The sequence below is a fragment of the Bubalus bubalis genome, chromosome 6, assembly GCF_019923935.1.
Source record: "Bubalus bubalis isolate 160015118507 breed Murrah chromosome 6, NDDB_SH_1, whole genome shotgun sequence".
Taxonomy (NCBI): Eukaryota; Metazoa; Chordata; class Mammalia; order Artiodactyla; family Bovidae; genus Bubalus; species Bubalus bubalis.
Window position 1 is genome coordinate 34,278,916 of NC_059162.1, and position 20,790 is coordinate 34,299,705.

At 48.2% G+C, this 20,790-nt stretch overlaps 1 protein-coding gene across 4 annotated transcripts; it reads left to right on the forward strand.

The window, feature by feature from the left end:
• The first annotated feature begins 1,539 nt into the window (after positions 1 to 1,539).
• On the forward strand, positions 1,540 to 20,707 carry MYBPHL (myosin binding protein H like). 4 transcript variants are annotated; one of them, XM_006052172.4, is made up of 9 exons: positions 1,540 to 2,782; positions 11,301 to 11,389; positions 12,163 to 12,358; positions 12,560 to 12,699; positions 12,840 to 12,999; positions 13,091 to 13,227; positions 13,678 to 13,864; positions 14,930 to 14,975; positions 17,361 to 20,707. In XM_006052172.4, the coding sequence occupies exons 1-8, from the start codon at positions 2,638 to 2,640 to the stop codon at positions 14,938 to 14,940; spliced, it is 1,065 nt and encodes a 354-aa protein (XP_006052234.3). In that variant the 5' UTR covers positions 1,540 to 2,637; the 3' UTR covers positions 14,941 to 14,975; positions 17,361 to 20,707. The 4 variants fall into 4 exon arrangements, 3 of the variants coding, with proteins under 3 accessions (XP_006052234.3, XP_044800537.2, XP_025143942.3); XM_044944602.2 differs by lacking the exons at positions 14,930 to 14,975; positions 17,361 to 20,707 and adding an exon at positions 13,915 to 14,434 and having other exon boundaries at positions 13,678 to 13,771; XR_003110081.3 differs by lacking the exons at positions 14,930 to 14,975; positions 17,361 to 20,707 and adding an exon at positions 13,915 to 14,016 and having other exon boundaries at positions 13,104 to 13,227; positions 13,678 to 13,771.
• The last annotated feature ends 83 nt before the right edge of the window (positions 20,708 to 20,790 follow it).

The window sequence follows — 20,790 nt, forward strand, 5'->3', positions numbered from 1 at the left end:
CTCCCTAGAAGTATAGCTGACCCACCCTGGTAAAGCTTCTCAGCTTTGATTGCTACATTCTTCCTTCTGGACGCGGCCGCATGTCATTACTGTCTTGAATTACATGATCCTTTAGGAGGTTCGACAGACAACAACACTGAGGAGTTTACCTTCAGCACTTGCCCACTTGCCCCTCTCACATTTCTCCTGCTACTCTTACTCATAGTCCTTCCTAACCCGTTTCATTAAGGACCTTCAAAGAGTTGCATCTTGACTCCAAAATATTTCTTTCAGTGGAGGTTACTGCCCACCCTCATTGAGCCTTTAGCCAAGCCAGACGACTGCTTAGCCTGCTGTCCTGGGCTGGGGGTGGGGGCTGGGGGGTCTTTCCATGTAATGTTTACTCTGGGGCCATGGTCTGAAGATGACCAGGCAGAGACCTTGCTCCTGAGAACCCCATGTCTGCTGGAAGAGTCCTCCCCCCCGGGGAGGTTATCCAGGGTGGTTTATTTTCAAGAATTCTAACGTAGTGTTCTCAGACTTCCTGCAACAGAATTAGTAAGTTGCTTTTTTAAATGCATATCCCACCCAGACCTACTAAATTAGCTTTTCCAGTGGATAAGACCCTAGGAGTTGGCTTTTTCTATTTGATTCTTTCGTACCTTCAATTGCAACAAGGAGCCAATACCAAAGCCTGAACCAATCTCTTCATCAAAGCATGGGGATAAGAGGGGTGTTTGGAGTACCCTGGTATACTGTCTGGACCTGTAAGGGCTCTGGCTGGTTCAGATAAGAGAAATGCATCAGAAAGGCCTTTACACCTGAGAGTCCTGACATTAGCACAGTCTCTCACCACCAACCCCAGAGGTCAAGTTCCATAGTCACCGTCTTCAGCCATCCTGCTGCTGCTGCTAAGTCGTTTCAGTTGTGTCCGACTCTGTGCGACCCCATAGACAGCAGCCCACCAGGCTCCCCCGTCCCTGGGATTCTCCAGGCAAGAGCACTGGAGTGGGTTGCCATTTCCTTCTCCAATGCATGAAAGTGAAAAGTGAAAGTGAAGTCGCTCAGTCGTGTCTGACTCCTAGAGACCCCATGGACTGCAGCTTACCAGGCTCCTCCATCCATGGGATTTTCCAGGCAAGAGTACTGGAGTGGGTTGCCATTGCCTTCTCCCTTCAGCCATCCTAGCTCCTGATAAAACAGTTTCCTGGATCCCAAGTGGGTCTACAAGTTGTCCTGGCCCTCAGTCCCAATACAAGTTGCAAAGATGAGTTCTGGGCTTCTGTCCCACGACCCTAGGTAGTAACACAGACTCCCAGGATCCTATTGGCTGCCCCCAGTTTGAGGGCCAAAGGAGAAAAATGAGTTAAGGAGCTCATTCTTTCAACCATGCTGATTGGTTTCCTTCAAAGAGGGGAAAGGGGGGATGTGGAAACTTGCTACTTTCTACTCAGCTTTGCTATGAACCTAAAACTGCTCTTTTAAAGTCTACTTAAAAAAAAAAAAATATATATATATATATTCACATAAAATATATATGTTCACAGAGGAGATGCCAGCTTCTGGAAATGAGAAAGGGAGAGTACAATAGGAAATCTGATCTATCGGCTGTACTGCATGGAAGGTGTAAGTGATGGTCTAGTGAGCCTAGAAATCACACAGGACCTTTAGTATGTAACTAACACCTACTGTGCGCTGGCCACTTTCATACACTTTTACCATTTTATCCTCAACACGATCTTGGCATCATCATGCCTTGTTTCATAGACCAGGGACCTAAGGTTCAGAGTCCATGATTTTCCTGGGGCCGCCTAGCAGAGGAATAAGTAGCAGAGCCAGGGTCACACTCAAGTCCTCTGACCCCAGGCCCCTGACGCCCCTCTCACAACTGCTGCCTCTCGTTTACTTGTACTTTTATCTCATAGGCAAGGGAGCTTTGAAAGGGTTAAGTGCTGGCCCAACCTAAAAATAGCTTACATTTATGGAGCACTTAGTTGGCTACACACCGCTAAGCACTTTACACAGATTACCTCTTTGAATGCTCACAACAGCCCTAAGACTGTTATCTCCATTTCACAGATGAGGAAACAGATCTAAGAGAGACTGTTGTTACAAGGCACAGCCAATTGGTGATGGAGCCAAAGTGAGTTGGGGGTCTAGCTCCAGGAGTTGGAGGTCTGGCTCCAGGGTGCAGACTTTGCCTTCCACTTCCATAGGGCAGGTGGGTGGGGTGGAAAGGAGAGGATGGGGCCCCTTCCTGTGGACCCAGACACCCTTGGATGAACTGGAGATCAGGAGCCGAGATGTCGCCCAGTCCTCCCCCCAGAAGCCAGAGTTCCCATGTGAATGGTCTGAGCAGGGAGGGGCTGTTTGAAGCTCAAGCGCTCCTCTCCCTCCCCGGTGCTGTGTGAGAGGTGTCATCTCTCTCCCAAGATAACAGGACCACTGGGCCCTCCTCCTGCAGCTATTCCGGGCTGCGATCTGCTCCCCCTCTTCCTCTAGCCCCCGCTTCATCCCTCATGGGAGTCAGTGGGTGGGAACAGGACAGCCCAGTTACATGACCCTGTGGAGGCCAGGCTGGAGAGCAGGTGCTCAGCCCCTCCCTCACCATCAACAGTGAAAATCTTCCCCTGGAGCCCAGCCTCTGGGTGGCCCAGCATGGAGGCAGCCACAGCTCCGGAGGCAGCCTTGAGACCCACACTGAAGGTGAAAGAAGCCAGCCCAGCAGATGCTGACGGACCTCAGGCTTCACCCCAGCGGGGGACTGGCAGCCCCCTTCCCCAGCTCCTGCCCCCCATAGAAGGTGACTGGTGGGGAGGGGGTAGGCGGGGCAATGGGTGTTGTCCGTGGGTTTTGCAGAACTAAATGCTTTCATGGGATGGGGACTTAGGATGGAGGAGCATCCACCGGAACCCCCACCCCCTCTTTGATGGACTCTTGCTGCTCAACTGCCTCTGCTGGGTTTTTGCTTTTTACTGAGAAGCCAGTGAATAGTGTTTGTGATACGCTACAGTAACTAATACTGATAGGCTTATATTTTTACCTTTAAAATGTGTCGGTCACAGGGACTAGGAAGACCTGATACATTACTAACATCAGTCAGGGAGGGAAAGAAGGGTGAGATTGTATCCATCTGGACCAGGAGAAGAGGGAAACGAAAAGCTTGGAGCCATGGGGAGGCTGAGTGATGAACAGATGTGACACTCTGGCCCTCAACAGGGCCAGGAGTCTGAGACCTATCCCAATACCCCCACGGGAAACTCTAGCCTCTCCTAACCCGAGCGCCACAGAACCAGAGACCTTCAAGGAGAAGCATTCTAAGGCTCCTTTTATGTGGTCTCTGTGAGCCTCTCATCAAATAGGTGTTTTTTGATCTAAGAGGTGGTGGGTGCCTCGACCAGCCCTGAAATTCCCTGCAACCCTGCTGCCCACCCCACAACTGGCCTCTGTAGCTAAGAGACTTCACTGGAGTGGCTCCCATTGTTCCTGGCTCAGCCAACCAAGGGAGACTGGTTTTTGCCCTCTCCTGCAAAGAAACACTGAAAAATGTTCCCTGTACAAAGTCCCCACTTGTGGCCCCTTGAAGCCCTAAGTGCAGAAGATGCAAAGACCACAAATGAGACAGCGTGGAATGCCAGGATAGGGAGAAGAAGAAAAGACAGGGTCTAGACTCAATTCCCAGGGCCGCCTCCAGCAGCTCCATGACCTTGGTGAAGTCAATGGACTTCTGGGCTTCAGTTACTCTCTATAAAATGGTGATTATTAGTATCTACCTGGTAAGGTAGTTGAAAGGATTGTTGAGATAATCCAAAGTGCTTTTGAAGAGGCCAAATGAAGATGTGAATAGATAATGTATTATTTCCAAGTCAGGAGTAAAGGCTGAGTTCTACCTGCAAACAGGGTTGTGGTGGGAAAGTCCACAGCCTCTATCATCCTATGGAAGACAATGGGTCTTCAGAAGCTGTTTGAATGTCAATGGCCCAGAGCCAACTGAGTTTAACCCCATTAAAAAACAGATGAAGAGAGCAGAAGTTGTTGGGAACATGTTAGGTTGGAATGGTCTTGAGGCAGAAAGCCAGTTTCGTCCCCCAAAAGACCCAAGGAATAAGCCAGGGTTGGGGAAGGCGAGAGCCAGGACTTCTGACTCCTTGACCACTGGTCTCTACAAAGGCCTGGGAGAGGGTGCTCATCCCCTCATACTTAGCCCTCTGGCCACAGGGTGGATGCTGTGGGCTGTCAGCTCCTGACAGCCCCAGCCCATAAGTGAGGCCTGAAGGACCACATTCTTGTGTGTGGTCTCACCCACGGGGATCCCAGAGGCCCCTGACAGTAAAGCCTCCAGGTGACACTGTGCAAAGTGTTTGAATCTGTTACCCGTTTGGAAAAAGAGTTCAAATGCTAGCTCTGTCCTGTGACCCTAGGCAAGTCAATCCACCCTTTTGGGCTTCCACCTCTCATCTGTAAATTGAGAGGTAGAATTAAACTAGAATTCTGAACCCTTTGCTGGATATGGATCCCTAGGAAAACCTAATGAAAGCTGTGGGCTCTTGCTTCAAGAAAAATACTCAACAAAGCTCAGGGAGTTCACAGAATTACTGAAGTCTATCCAGAGGTCTTTAAGGGGTGCCATGGTGCTGGCCTGGATGGCCCCCAAGTTCCCTATGAGCGCCAAGGACTTCTCCTTCCTCTTAATGCCTCCTCTTTCTCATGGGGGCTTCTATGGGACCTAGAGAGGCACAAAAGTGAGCATGTGAGCACATGTGAAATAGAACAGGCGTCAAAATATTTGCAACATCAAAATAAACTGCAACTGGCCAACACTAAGCTTTTAGTCAAGAAAGTGCTCTCCATGGCTAAGTAAGTAAGTGGAAGTAGGAGGCTGGCACTGGGAAAGCATCCTTTGTCACTCTCAGCACACGCGGAGGCACTGTGTCCTGAAGGCCACACTGGGTAGGGGCCAGAGGAGAGTGTTCATGATAGTGAGAGGCCTGCTTCCCTGGTGGCTCAGTGGTAAAGAATTTGCCTGCCTGCCAATGCAGGAGACATGGTCTGATCCCTGGTCCGGGCAGATCCCCCATGCCGTGGAGCAACTAAGCCCATGCCCCACAGCTATTGAGCCTGTGCTCCAAAACCCCGGGGGCTACAACTACTGAGCTCATGAGCCATAACTACTGAAGCCCGCGTGCCCTAGAGCCCGTGCTCAGCAACAAGAGAAGCCACCGCAATGAGAAGGCCAAGCACTGTCAACTACAGAGTAGTCCCCGCTCTCCGCAACTAGAGAAAAGTCTCTGCAACAACAAAGACCCAGCACAGCCACAAATAAATAAATACATAAAAATTTAAAATAATAATAATAAGAGGCCATGGGACAGGCTGCATCCTGACACGGAGAAGATGGGACCCTGAGCCCCAGAGGGAGGGCCCGTCTGTAGACCTCAGCTTGATCGCTCCCTGCTGACCCTGGGCACTCTTTCAGTCTGGACCGCTCTGTGTCCTCACGCTCAGGAAGCTGCATGCCTAGCCTTGAAGCAACCATCCTCCCTGCCACTCTCCCTTCCTATCCTCTTTCTTCCTTCTACAAATATTTATTTTGTATCTATTATGTGCCAGGCACTGTTAGAAAAATGCACAAAATAGGCAAAAATAATTTCCTTGTAGAGATTACATTCTATGTAAGGAGACAGATAATAAATAAGCAAATAAAATGTATAAATAATGATAAAGTACTGTGCTGAAAAATAAGACAAAGAAGGTAGAAAACGCTGGTATGGGAAGAGTGCTTGCTGGTTTTGGGGGTTTTTTTTTAATAAGTTTGTCTTTTTTTTTTCCATTATTTTTTTAAGATCTATTTCTTTATTTATTTTATTTTTTGGCTGTGGTGGGTCTTAATTGCTGTCCTCGGGTTTTCTCTAGTTACAGTGAGCCGGGGCTACTCTTCATTGCAGAGCTCAGGCTTCTCATTACATTGGCTTCTCTTGGTGCAGAGCATGGGCTCTGGGGCACACGGGCCTCAGTAGTTGCGGCTTGAGGGCTCTAGAGTACTGGCTCAGTCGTTGTGGCACACAGGCTTAGTTGCTTTGGGGCATGTGGGATGTTTCTGGACCTGGGATTGAGCTCGTGTCCCCTGCATTGTCAGGCAGATTCTTATATACTGCGCCACCAGGAAAGTCCACTTGTGGTTTTTAAACAGGATATTTAGTGAAAGCCTTGTTAATAAGGTGATTTGAGCAGCAACTTGAGACGAGAGAGCAATGCATGCAGCTAATTGAGGAGGAGGTTTTCCAAGGCGAGAGAACAGTAAGTGCAAATGCCCTGAGGCAGGACTGCGCCTTATGGACCGGGGCTGCAGTGACAGAAGCAGAGTGAGGGAGAGAACGTCAGGTTTGGAGTCCACAAGGTAGCAGGACCATTGTGAATACCAGTTCCAACTATGAGACAGAGAGGCAGCCAGTGTAGGTTTTAAAACTTTTCTGGCTGCTAAGAATAGGCTGTGTTGTTGTTCAGTCGCTAGGTCATGTCCAGTCCTTTGCAACCGCGTGCACTGCAGCATACCAGGCTTCCCTGTCCTTCACTGTCTCCCAGATAGGCTACAGGCAAGCCTTAGACACTAGCAAGATCATCAATTACAGTGAAGATTTGGGAGAAGGTATGGAAGTTTTAGAAGAGGAGGATGTGCAACAGTCACCTGGGAGAACAGGAGACTGAAGGAATTAGGGAAGTCTGGCAGAAATGCCAGTGTCTATTTAGAGGTAGTGGCCATCCATTTACAATGCTTTTTTTTTTTTTTTTTTTTTTTTTTTATGGCTGCAATGGGTCTTTGTTGCTACACACGGGTTTTCTGTAGTTGTGTTGTGAGGGCTTCTCATTGAGGTGGCTTCTCTTGTTGCGGAGCATGGCTCTAGGCTTCAGTAGTTGTGGCGGGTGGGTGGGCTCAGTAGTTGCGGCTTGCAGCCTTAGTTGCCCTGAAGTTTGTGGAATCTTCCTAGATCAGGGATCAAGGCATTGTCCCCTGCTTTGGTGGGCAGATTCTTAACCACTGGGCCACCAGGAAAGTCCTGGCCATCAATTTAAAGTCAGCACAGTTTTGTAATATTTTCCCCAGCCACGCTGGGCTATATGGATGCAGGCACCAAGGGCATGGTAGTTAACTGGGGCTGGCTGTTATTAGGATGTGGAAAGGATTAGGGATTTGAGTGGGTATGCAAGGAGTGAATCTGATGACAACCGTGGAGTCTAAGCTGGATGAGAAAGAAAATGATAACATTGAGAGGGGTGATGGAGAGTGCAGGGGTGGGAGGATAATGGATCAGAGGTCTCGGTGGGCTGAAGGGTCGCTGCTGGTGAAGCACTAGAGGGAGAGAGTTGGAGGGATAGATAGGTGGTGCTGAGAGTGGGCTGCTTGAAATTCAGATTCTAGAGTGGCTAGACTCTATTCTGGAGAAGGCAATGGCAACCCACTCCAGTACTCTTGCCTGGAAAATCCCATGGATGGAGGAGCCTGGTGGGCTGCGGTCCATGGGGTCACTGTGAGTCAGGCACAACTGAGCGACTTCACTTTGACTTTTCACTTTCCTGCACTGGGGAAGGAAATGGCAACCCACTCCAGTGTCCTTGCCTGGAGAATCCCGGGGACGGGGGAGCCTGGTGGGCTTCTGTCTATGGGGTCGCACAGAGTCGGACATGACTGAAGCGACTTAGCAGCAGCAGACTCTATTCTATTGGCCTAGACAATGACTGAAGGAAGCAAGGGCTGAAGCAGGGGAGGATGAAATCTTTGGAGGAGTGGTAGGCAAGGCTGTGAGGCGGCCCTGCAGGACCTGGAAGGCTGGGTGTTGAGATGTCCAAAAATCTTGACTTCAGCTGTGTTGGAGAGAGTGACACTGAGTCAGTGTTACCGTCATCAGCATGAGAAGAGGGTGAAGAGTCTTCTCCTCAGAGAAGTGTAAGATGCATGTTATATCCTGTGGATCAACTAATATTTCTCTAAGAAATGCTGGTACTTTTTGGGTCCATGGAGATCTTTGGGGTGACTGGAAGCCATAGCTTGCCTTGGGGATTTGCTCCTTCAGTAACCACTTACTCACCCAGGCCTGTGCACACACATGCCCTCACAGTCTTGCACTCACACACACTCACGCTCATGTACACTTCACTCTTTCAGTGTGTCCATCTTGTTCCCTCACTCTCCAGACCATAATTAAGCCCATCATTCTGAACTGCACAGTCCTTAGGGAATCACTGAAGGAAAGTCGTTAGCCATGTGAAACCAAATTGAGGATGTTGACAGTTAATTCCCATGAACAGAGAAGGAAACTTCAGCAGGTTTCGGTAGAATTAGGAGGGATTCTCTTTTTTATTTTTCTTTTCTTTCTTTTTTGTTTTTTTGGCTGAACTGCATGGCATGTGGGACCCTAGTTCCCTGACCAAGGATCAAACTTATGCCCACTGCATTAGAAGCACAGAGTCCTAGCCACTGGATCACCAGGGAAGTCAGAAGGGATTTTCTATTCAAGAGGAGTCAAGATCTTTGGACTTTAAGTAGCTTCCTTCTCCACTAATTTGTGTTTTTTTCCAGTTAATTAATTAATTTGGCTGTATCAGGTCTTAGCTGTGGCACAAGGGATCTTCTGTTGCAGCACGCAGACCCTCTAGTTGCGGCTGTTGGGCTCAGTTGCTCTGTGGCATGTGTGATCTTCCCCAACCAGGGATCAAACCCACGTCCCCCCCATTGCAAGGTGGATTCTTAACTACTGGACTACCAGGGAAGTCCCCTTTCTCCACTAATTTGTAAGACAGTATTCTGTCTGAGAAAAATTCAGTGCTAGGAGCAACACAGCTCAGAAGCCAAGGGCTCTCACAGCACTTTTCAAAATGCCTTTTTCCTAAGACTCGTGAAGGGAGAAAACCACACTGCCACTGTCTCAGAACTGGTCTCAGGAAACCAAGGTCGTGCTTCAGGGCGGTAGTCTTTGGTGCACATCCCTCCTGGCATCTGAGGAGGAGAAAGACCTTGGGTAGCAGGAAAAGCCAGGTTTCTCCAAGGTCAGTACAATTAACACCTCGCCTGACTGTGGATGTGTGAAAAGGCCCCAGATGAGCCCTGCTATTACCATTCTTAGCAAGGGTCAGATTGCTCTCTTTTGCTGGGCAAACCAAATCCTGGGGTGCGCTGGGGAAGGGCTTGCTGCGGCGCAGACACCTGGAGCTGTCATACACTCCTCTGCCACCTCCTGCACTTTGTCAGCAGCTTTAGACTAAAGTCCATCCTCTGCCCTCCCTCCCACTGGAGCCGGGAGACTGCTGAGAGCACAATCTTCGCCTGCTCGTCCTCAGACCTGGAACATTCTTGTCACTTAAGTTTGTCCCCTCTTGATCCATCCTCTTGTGAGGGAACCCCATTTCATTTTTTTTTTTCTCATGTGGACCATTTTAAAAGTCTTTATTGAACTGGTTGCAGTATTGCTACTGGGTTAGGTTTTTGTTTTCTTTTTTATGTTTTGGGTTTTGGGCCCCAAGGCATGTGAGATCTTAGCTCCCTGAGCAGGGATTGAACCCACACCCTCTGCTTTGGAAGGTGAAGTCTTAACCACTCAACCAGGAAAGTCCCAAGGTCCCTCCTAACTCAGAGATTCTATAAGCAGTACAAGGGACATCAGAGCTGGCTTCTCCCTAGCCCTCTGCCCAGCAAGGGTGAGGGGTTCGCTCCCCACCCAGCAGTGGGGAAGCAAGGCCAACAAGATGAGGTTTTGAGCCTCCTTTTCAATTGCCACCCTCTTTTTTCAGAAAACCCTAAAGTCATATCCGCCTGTTCTCAACTCCTTGGTCGCTTGCCAAGATGGCCACAGGAGAGGAACACATCACACAACACTTCTTCTGTTCTTCATGCCCCTCCTCCACCCAAACCGCCAAAGTCGAACAGAGGGCAGCCGAGCGGAGCGGGGTCATTCAGCTGCCCGGGCTCTGAGCTGCCCAGTCCTTGCTGAGGCTCCAGGCCCTGAGCCACGTGGGCGGGACAGCACTCAGAACACGGCCCTGCCCCCAACCTCGCCGTACCACTCAGTCCCTGTGCGTGGGTGCAGAGGGGTGAGGCGCAGCCTAAGACAGCACAAGCCAGGTTGAAATGTAAGCCGCTCGGTGAAAAAGGAAACTAGGCAAATAAAATGGACAGCGTGCACCGAACATTTCTGTCTATATTCATCTACAAAGCCCAAGGAACCTCGTGATGGTGATGGGGGTGGAGTGTGGGAGTGAAGTTCCTGGTCTCTAAGCAAGGCCTGCAAACTGAGGGGTAGGAAGAGCTTTGTAGAACCTTTGTTTTATTTTCAACTCCACCATTCCAATTCTGCATTGTGTAATGTACATTTTAAACAGTTCTATGTATTGGGGTGAATGTTAAGGAATGTATTTACAGGGACATGTATGTTATCATAAAGGCTGGAATCTGCTATCAAGCTGCTATCTGCTGGAGAAAGGAGGAGAAAGGGGAGCTCCAGAAGCCTGGAAAACAGAGTAGATTTCAGTCAGGACCCCAAGGGAACCCATCCTCCAACCTTACTCCTGAGCATCTCCTGTCTTCCTCCTGGAAGCCAATAAACATAATTTAATCTCTCTCTCACTGGAACAGCCTGGAAGATCAAGGGGGTGGGGTGAGCAGTGGACCTAATCTTTCCCAGATTCTGATTGTACAAAGTGATCTTCCACAGACTGGAAGACACTACACAGGTCCCTGAACAGGGTGGCCTCGCAGAGGAAGGGACCCAGGAGCCAGGTCCCCCCTCAGTGATGTCAGCGCTGTCCTGGTGAGTTCAGAGTGTTGACTACCCGCGGAAAATAAAGTTTCCTCCTCTGGGTCTGGCCCCAAACTGGGAAGTGGGGCTGATACTTGGGGGCCAGGATTGACACTGAAAGTGGCCTTGATAAAGGGAGAGTTGTTGAGGACAAATGTAGAAAAGGAGTGGAAAGACAAACCACTCAGGCTAGACTGGTCCCTGCACAAACAAAATATCTCAGTTGACGAAAAGTCAGTGGTGGAAAGTTACAGATTAAAAGAGGTAGGAGTCAGGCTCACCCTTCAGTGCTCTTTCTGCCTATTCTTTAACACTCTCTCTCTCGGATCCTTCAGCTGGTTGCTTATCCCTAAATCTCACTGAGACAACGGTGCCGTCTTCTCATTCCCCGAGGGAGGGCTGAGTTAGCTGAGTGTTGCCTGGGTCACCCGCCTATGGAACACAACTCGATGCAGCATCCACATCCTCTAAACTCTCCTCTTCCCACTACAGGAAGCTCACCTCCCCGCTCTTCTCTCTCTTTCCATCATTCAGAGCACCCCAAGATCTGGCTACCTCGGGCCCTGAGGCAGACCTACATCAGGAAGGCTGGAGATACCGTGAACCTTCTAATCCCATTCCAGGTGCATACCAGGCCCACGTTGAGTCCATGACCAGAGCCAGGCCAGGGTTTTGATTTGGAAACAAAAACCAAGAGTTCTGCTAGTGGTGGGGCAGCCATCCTGGCCTTGAATGGAGGGTGCATGTTCCCCAAAGTTTGAGGTGGCCCTTTCATTGGCAATCCTGAGGGGGGTTGGGATCAGGTCAGGTCAGGCCAGGCCCTCCTAGGGGATGCTGCAAGGCTAATCCACACCCTTCAGTCAGCAGAGATCTGAGAGCTCTCAGCTTGTGGGGCTCTCAGGAGTCTGGCGGGCATCCCAGGTGGCTCAGTGGTAAAGAACCCACCTGCCAATGCAGGAGATGCAGGAGACGTGGGTTCGAAGTCTGCATCAGAAAGATTCCCTGAAAGGGAAAATGGCAACCCACTCCGGTATCCTTGCCTGGAAAATCTCGTGGACAGAGGAGTCTGGCAGGCTGCAGGCTATGGGATCACAAAGAGTCAGACATGACTGAGCGACTGAGCACAAGAGTCTGGGCAGCTATTGTTAGTCCCAGCTCCCCTGAGTGTCCATGACCTAGACTCCCAGAGGGTGGGAGATGCAAAGCCCTTTCTCATGATCCTGAGACTGTTGCCTAGAGATGCAAGTCCCCTGGGACAGTTCATCACACTCTCACTCAAAGAATTTGCAGCTGTGAGTCAAGTCACCATGTGGACCTGGTGGATCTGACCCTTACTGCAGCTGGGAGGGGCGAGGGGCCTTTTGGGGCCACTCACAGTCATCTCCCTATTTCTCAGGGCAAACCCAAACCTCAAGCCATCTGGACGCGTGATGGCTGTGCCTTGGACACCAGTCGTGTGAGTGTGCAGAATGGGGACCGGGACTCTATCCTCTTCATCAGAGAGGCCCAGCGTGCTGACTCGGGTCGCTACCAGCTCAGTGTGCAGCTGGGCGGGCTGGAGGCCACCGCCACCATTGACATCCTGGTGATTGGTACTGTGGGGGCAATGGGAGACTGGGTGGTCCTCGGGGCTCCCGCTCCAGCCTGAATGGGATCTGCACAGAGAGCTGGGGAAGTGGGACTGTGGGGCGCAGTGGAAGGTGGAGGGACGGCTGGCATAGCAGAAGCCGCTCCTCGAGTGATGTCATGGCATGAGCGGTGTGTCAGCCCACAGTCATGCTTGGCCCTTTCAGAGAGGCCGGGCCCTCCTCAGAGCATCAAGTTGGTGGATGTCTGGGGCTCCAGCGCTACCCTGGAGTGGACTCCTCCCCAAGACATGGGCAATGCGGCCCTCCTGGGATACACGGTGCAGAAGGCTGACACCAAATCTGGGGTGAGGCCTGGCTGGGAGAGAGGGAGGGAGGAACACGACCCTCCTGGAATGGGGCTCTGGTGACTCCAGGCGGTTGGCTGGGGATCAGTGAATTCCCTGAACAGGGGTCTCACTCCCGGCGTGTTTCGGGGCACCTGCAGCTGTGCTTCACTGTGCTGGAGCGCTGCCGCCGCGCCAGCTGCACCATCCCCAACCTCGTCGTAGGCAACTCCTACGCATTTCAAGTCTTTGCTGAGAACCAGTGCGGGCTCAGCGAGAACGCCCCCGTCACTGCCGACCTGGCCCACATCCAGAAAGCAGGTAAGGCACCACCAGGACTCAAAGCTGCGAGGAGTTAAGGAGAAAGAGTTGGAGAGGGCTGGGGCCCTCAGGCATTTGTTGGTCCCCTCAGCTACTGTTTACAGGACCGAGGGCTTTGCCCAGCGAGATTTCTCTGAAGCCCCGAAGTTCACCCAGCCCCTGGCAGACTGCACTACAGTCATCGGCTACGACACCCAGCTCTTCTGCTGTGTCCGTGCCTCCCCCAAGGTGAGCAGGGAGGTCTGTGCATGGCTGGCCTGTGTTACTTTCTGCCTGCTGAGGAACATTGTAACCAAAACATTTATTCCTGTCACCTTCACAGCACGTTAGGTAGGAACAGTCAGAGCACTGGGGCTCAAGACAGGCCGATGGGGATAATGTTTCCAGCTTGCCTTTTTAATGTTTGTTCCTCATACATGAAGATGTCACTTAATGTTGCTGCTGCTGGTGCTAAGTCGCTTCAGTCGTGTCCAACTCTGTGCGACCCCGTGGACTGCAGCCTACCAGGCTCCTCCGTCCATGGGATTTTCCAGGCAAGAGTACTAGAGTGGGTTGCCTTCTCTGGTCATTTAATGACCTGCTAGCAACTGGGCACGAGGTTCCAAGCTGTCTCTCTGGCAGGGGCGATGGAGTTGTGCTGGTTTCTTCTTACTCTCCCCCCTCATCTTTATCTTCCAGCCGAAGATCATCTGGCTGAAGAACAAGATGGATATCCAGGGCAACCCCAAGTACAGAGCCCTTACTCACCTGGGAATCTGCTCCCTGGAAATCCGTAAGCCTGGCCCCTTTGATGGAGGCATCTACACCTGCAAAGCGGTTAACCCCCTGGGGGAGGCGTCCGTGGACTGTCGGATAGATGTGAAAGGTAAGGGCAGACCTGTCACCTTAGGGTGCAAGCACCTCCTCTCTCCTTAGGTGGAAAATCTGGAAAATCTGAGAGCAGAGACACAAGCCTAGAAGGAGAAGGGCTTGGGTGGCTTCCCCTTCAGGCCTTCTCATCACTGTCGTCATCAGGATGTATCTGAGGAGCCGTCTTTATTATCCACTCTTTCATTTTTCTCCATCGTAATTCTGTAATTTAGGAAGAATTGCTATTTCCGCTTTGCAAAGGAGAGACCTGAAGCACAGGGAGGTGACTGATCAGTTTACCCTGGATTTCCAGTGTTGGTTAGTTGAGGAGTTGGCACTGTGGTAGAAAGAGGCCAAGTCTCCTGGACCTCACCCAGACTGTTTTCATTAAACTGTACAATCTTCTGACTCAATCCCAGAGAGCTGCAGCTCTTTGTTGGGCATTTAGACAAACCAAAGGACTTTCATCTCCAGTTGTTAAACAGAAATACTGCATAGTCTCTCTACCTCTTTTCAAGCATTCACTTATTTATCCATTCCTGTCACCTTGCTCAGATCGCCATCATTACATTTATTTTTAAATTTATTTTTATTTATTTGGCTGTGCCAGCAGGATCTTCCATCTTCATTGCGGCATGCAGGACATTTAGTTGTGGCATGTGGGATCCAGTTGCCTGACTAGGGGTCAAAACCAAGCAGCATGCATTGGGAGTGTGGAGGCTTAACCACTGGACCACTAGGAAGTCCCCATCATTGCATTTAGAATATTGTTTATAATGATCTATTTACTGATCTGTTTCCCCATAAACTATGAGCACTTTGAGGGCAGACACCATCTTACTGGCCTTTGTCCCCCAGTGTTTAGCCCAGTTTATGACACACAGTGGGCCCTTTCTAAGTGCATGCAGCGTGAATCAGGGCTGAACGGGCCATTACATGTCCTGTTCTTCCCTCTGCATAGATTCCTAATTAGCCCCACAGACTTCTCCCAGACCTGAAAGCATATCCCTTCTTGATGTTCTCAAAGGTTTCCCAGAGATTTCTGAGATGTTAACAATGAGAAATGTCTGAATTCTTGCAGCTCCTAATTGAGGCACCCTAAGCGGAAATGGGAAACCCTGAGGAAGGTAAGGAAAGAGGGACAGGTGGTCTGAATGGAGGATTTTATGTTTATGGTTACTGTTGTTGAATCTGGGACAGATATGTATTCCTGACGTTTCAACCACACACTCACTGGCAACCACTTTTTTTTAAATAGTTTAATGTATTTTAATAGTAAACATAGCCAGAAGGCAGACAACATTAAAAACATGTACTTGCATATAGGACAACTCAGAAAAGTATACCGAACGGATGGAATATACTGTATAATTAAAATGCTATAAACAGCATTTAGCTGAAGTCAATAAGAAATTTGCTTGTTTTAAAAAATCCAAATGCTGGCATTGTCCAGAAAAATTTAACTGGTTTATTTATTTATTCTCTTTCACTTTTATTTTTTGAATTATGGAAGTATGATAACACATTTACAGGAGACTTGGAAAATACAGAACAAAGTTACATATAGTTCACTATGACAGGTTTATTTATTACCGTTATAAAGTTGAACTGCTGAATCTTGTTTACCGAAACAATTTTGACTTGCATTAATGCTTTATGGTCCCACATTTATCTTAAAAATTCACATAGAAATGAAAACGGAGAAACTACCAGTACCTGATTTCTTTCCCCCATTTTTCCACTTGCAAACATATACTTAGGTACCTTTTGACTCAATAGAAAAAAAATAATGTTCAGAACTACCAATAGCAGGAAGAAGAGAATTTCTTTTTTAAAGAATGAAATGTATCCATCACAGTGCATTCTTAAGCAGGTTCTCCACCTTTGTGGTGCTAGCTGGATGTCTTTGGTATAATTGTTACACGTTTGGCAAGAATAACACAAAGGTTGATATTTTCAAAAAGGCCAACCAATAGGCCTAGTTTGCCTCCTGTCAAGCACCGATAGCTGCACTCTAGAGGCTCAGATCTGTTTTGAGGTCCTGGGCAATTTTCTGCACCAGACGCAGAAAGGGAAGCTTGCTCATCTAATGACTTCTGCTGCTGCTGCTGCTGCTAAGTCGCTTCAGTCGCTTCGGACTCTGTGCGACCCCACAGACGGCAGCCCACCAGGCTCCCCGTCCCTGGGATTCTCCTGCTGCTAATGACGTCTAATTTCACGGAGTGCCAATAGTACCAGTCCTGTTAACGATGAGGTTTCTTTACCCCTCCAGTAGAGGGCGCAGCTTTTGTAGCCAGTTGCTTGACCAGCCATGGATTTGAAGGCAGTCTTGAGTCACCCTATAGAGACCTCCTTAATTATTCCCCCTTCTCCTCGGCTGGAGCTCTTTGAGCTAGAGGCAGTGCTAGCATTTGAGAGAGATGGCAGAGCAGCTGCGACTGTGTACACAATTCTTTTCTTTTAACCACTTTTCTTATAAGTGAATAAATACTATCATCCATGTGGAGGAAATTTACTATAGATGAGGTCTGCTTTTGTCTCAACCTCCATCTATCTGTACTCCTCAAGCTGATGTTAGGAATTAAACTTAATGGTCTTCTGAAGAAGAGTGATACCATCTACCTAATTGTAAGGGGGTGCTGGGGGGATCTGTGGGAAGGAGTGAACAGGTGCTGTAAGGAAAGGCATCAAGGAAACAGTCAGGAGTGGAGGATGGTGGAGGTCACGGCCTCCACCTCCTCATGGCAGAAAGAGAGAGAAGAAGATGTTCCTGTCAATAAGTGTTTCTACCAGAGTATGTTAAGCATGATGAAAAACAGATTAGTTTGCTTCTTTTTGCTTTGAAGCTTTGGGATTCCTTCCCTTCCAAGAGAAGAAAACCACTGTTATCCTTATATGTCAATAATAATTGAACATGTGGGTTATGCGGTCCCAAGCAGCACATTATTGACAAAGGGCAACTTAGATTGTCGTGTTGAACTTGACAGCTCCTTCAAGACTCTACATCATTCACAGTAGAAATGTTGTGTACAAGCTGATGAGTGGGGTGGAAAGGAAGCTCATGAGAAAATTAAAGAGAACTGGTTCCCAACGTCTTCTCTGACATGCAGCTCCTGGCTGATGAAACCCTAGAGTGAATTCCATCCCAGAAGCCATTTATTTAAGCCTCTCACTGCTCTATAGCAAATTAAAACCCTGAGGGATGCATTAAAATGCAAACTTCTCAGGAGAGCTCTCTCTGCCAGTTGGCTTGCACAGTCAGTTCTCTCGCCATCCCTCAGTTCCCTCTCTGCGTTAAGGTTGAGGTTAATGACATTGTGTTGGTGTTATCCTTGTTACTGTTAGTGGCCCTTTCCCATCTCTCCCAGTCAGTGCCAGCAACAAAGCAGGGTAAATGGAGAATTCAGAGCACAGGATGCAGAGAATGTGAACCGGTTGCCTCAGCAGCCTCGATGCACTCTGGCTGTTGGCTGTTACGGCCACAACATACCCTCTCTTTTCTGTGCCTCCAGGAAGCCTGTGGCGAGACTGTGTTCTTAAGAAGCTCCAGCACAGTGTCTGTTTGGACTAATCTAAATAAACGTGTGGCTCCTCAGTGCAAAAGTGTCCATCTGTTTGAGGCTTTCTATATAGAAAACCACTGAGAAAACTGCAATCCTTTAGCCAGACTTATGGAATCTCTGGACCCTCAAGCCTCCTCTTTCTCTTCCTACAGCCATGTTCTCTTCCACAGAGATCCCTAACACTGTCCTTTTCTCTAGACAGTCATGACAACGCTATACAGTATCGGGTGCTCAAAGGGATGTTAAAGATGACCTGCCCTCTTCCTCTCTGTGCTTTCCAGTGTAAGTTGGAAAACTGGATGCAATTCTATCATAGAGAAACAGACAACAGGATACATGAATACACGCATAGCTAATTAAAGACAGAGCACTAAAACCTGAGGGCTGGGACACAGTGAAGAAAGTGAAGCAGAGCCTCAATAAGCCCTAGAGAAAGAATAAAGGTGATGTGCTCTTGCTTACATGTTTTCATTTCTATAACAAATAACATACTGAAGGCATTCTGTGGTGGAATCTGCAGAAGATAGCGATAATTCCTCCCATCCTGGTATGGGCATGGTACTCTTCCCATCCAGAATTGGAGTCTGTTTCTTTCCCCTTGAATCTGGCTGACCAGGTGACCTGTTTTGACTAAAAGAACATAGTGGAGGTGATGCTATGCCAGTTGAGAAGTCTACTAGTTTCTGTTTTTGCTTTTGGAAGTCATTGTGTACGTAACTGACTGGCTTCCTAGCCAATCATGTGCACAATTAAAGAACTGTCATGTTCCCAATTAAAGAATCTCATCATAGACTGCTGAATTATGGGAGGCCCATGAAGGACAACCAAGAATCCCAGCTGACAGCCAGCACCAGCGCCCTAGACATGTGGGGCCACCTTGGAGCCTGCAGCTCTAGACAAATCCAATCTACTCCTTGTGTCAAGACAAGCTGTCCTTGAACAGTCCAGCAAAACATGAGCAGATGAATAGCTGCTGTTGTTTCAAACCACTAAATATATATATATTAATACATGATTGAAACAGCCTTCTATGCATGAAGCTCTGAAGGCTTTATCTCTTTTAATCTTCATTTTACAAACGAGTGAGTTGAAGCTTATAAAATGCTCTAAGTTATGCAGCTGGAAAGTAGAAGCTCTAGGATTTGAACCAGGTCTGTTTGACTTCAAGCTTTCCATATTTCTTCTCATCTCTTTCACCCAGGGACCCTAACTGTTTGGGTGGGTCTGGGTTGGAATCATGGGTTTAAGAAAGAAAACATTCCTAGAAGACAGTAAATATAAGGCAAAGTTTTGAGAAAGGAAGGGATCTATTTAGGCCAAGTATGAAGAGCTTTTCTGTTTAGACTAAACACTTACTTTCAGTTGAGACCAAGTATCTATTTCAGCCTTTCTCAACTGCAGTTCTATGAGAATTAAGTTCCAATGTCCCAAGGCATTCCTTGCATGTGATAAATTAACTTCTTCCTATGCATCCAGAATGTCACTAGTTATCTAGCATCCTTGGGACAACTGAGAAAACAGTCACACTAATCATATGTAGGGTCTAATGCACTTGCTGAGAATGTTGGGAGGACCATTAAGGAGCAGGGGCCAGAGTCCAAAGCCAGCCAGTCATGTCCATAATGACCAAGAGGCTTGCCTGCATCCAAGGAGAACTGTACTGGAATCCTAAATTTTTCATTTATGCATTCAACACTATGCTCAAAGTACCTTCTGAACTAAGGCTTACTGTGTGCCTGGGAGGGAGTATGATTTCTTCATTAATTGATCTCTTCATTATTTATCCAAAATCTTTAATACCTATTCATACATATCATTTTGGGGTTGACCTGAGAGGGTCACATATTTCCCAGATTAGAGGTCTTTAATGCTGAGTGAAGAATTCTTGTGCCTGGAATCTACATTTTCTGCTTTCATTGTCATTCTGATGGAAAAGAAAGTAGATCCATTGCTTATTTCTCTACAACAGCTTTCAAAATCATAATTTGGTGATAGAAAATTGGAGATGAGTTTCCTTAAGAGGAATTAACTCCCAACTTTCTAAAACTGCCTCCTTCACTTACCTGAATTTCCTTACTCAGGCTGCTCCTAGGGGAAGAAAGAAGGCAGTTAATTTCCCTCTGATCTCCATTTTGCCACAACCTGCCTGGAGAGAAGGAAGCTACTGGCTTTGGTTTTCTTACCTCCAAAGAGTCTGAACCCTGCAAGCAACTAAAATTCCACCTTCACCAGGAACCCAAGGCAAAAGAGGCAATCCTCTTGTCTCAGCTCTTCCTCACACAGACTTGCAAGTTCTGGGTTTCCCCATCCTTTGCCTTTATCACACTACTAAACTCCAAGGCTCCTTCCTTCCTGTGGTATTTATTACAATAACATCTCACTTTTGCAAACCTTACCACCTCAACTTTACAGCTAAAAACTGAGAAGTAAACAAGAAGCCTATAAATAGCCAAAATAGTGGTCATAAACTCTGGAGACTGAACTTTCAGGCTCTTTGTTAATGCGAGAACTCTTTAACCATCTTTTGGGGACTTTTAATTTCAAAATTTTATATTATTTCTGAGAAGCTCTATTAACGGATGGCCCAGTCTATTCACAGGCAACCCTTGGAAGCAACAAAGAAAATCCCTAACAAGTAGGCTTAAACTTTTCACAACACAGCTTTTAATTTAGAGGAAGCCAGTTACAAATATTACCCTCAAAAGCTCTCAAGGCACACGGTATAAAACTCGATATTCATAATTATTCTCCTAACCATGTACTGTGACGATCACAATCCTCTTAGATAAGCGAGGGGTCAAATATAAGCTCAGAGAGGTCAAATGTACTCAATATTCTTATCAACAGGGGAGCCACGGTTGAATCTGAACCCAAATCTCCCTGTCTGAAAAACCCGTTGTTTTCTTCACACCGTGAATGGCTCAGGATCCGAATGTTTTTGCCCAAAAAGCGCGTGGAGATGCACTTCTTAGAGAACCTCAATATTCTTAAAATATAAATGTTTAGTTGCTTCCGTAAATTTGGAAAAATGTCAACTGAGGGATCGGGCTCACACGGAGCTTCCGAACGGAGTGAGCCTAAGAAAACGAATTTCCCCAAGCGGAGTATTAATTTCACCGCTTAAAAGCTCAGCTCTGAGCCGATGGAGAAGGAGGGGGCGGAGAAGAGAGTGCGACAGGGCTCGAGGCCCTCGCTCATTGGGCCGTTCCCTCGCGCGCCGCCGCGAGGTCCAGGCTGCTGGAGGGAATCCAAGCAAAATTTCCCGGGCACGAGCGCGCGCTCGCGGTCACCCCGCCTTGGCCCTCCGGATGGAGTCTTTCTCAGAACGGCTTTCCTCTCTGCCCCACCTGCAGACTTCCGGCCGACTGCCCCTCCGCCG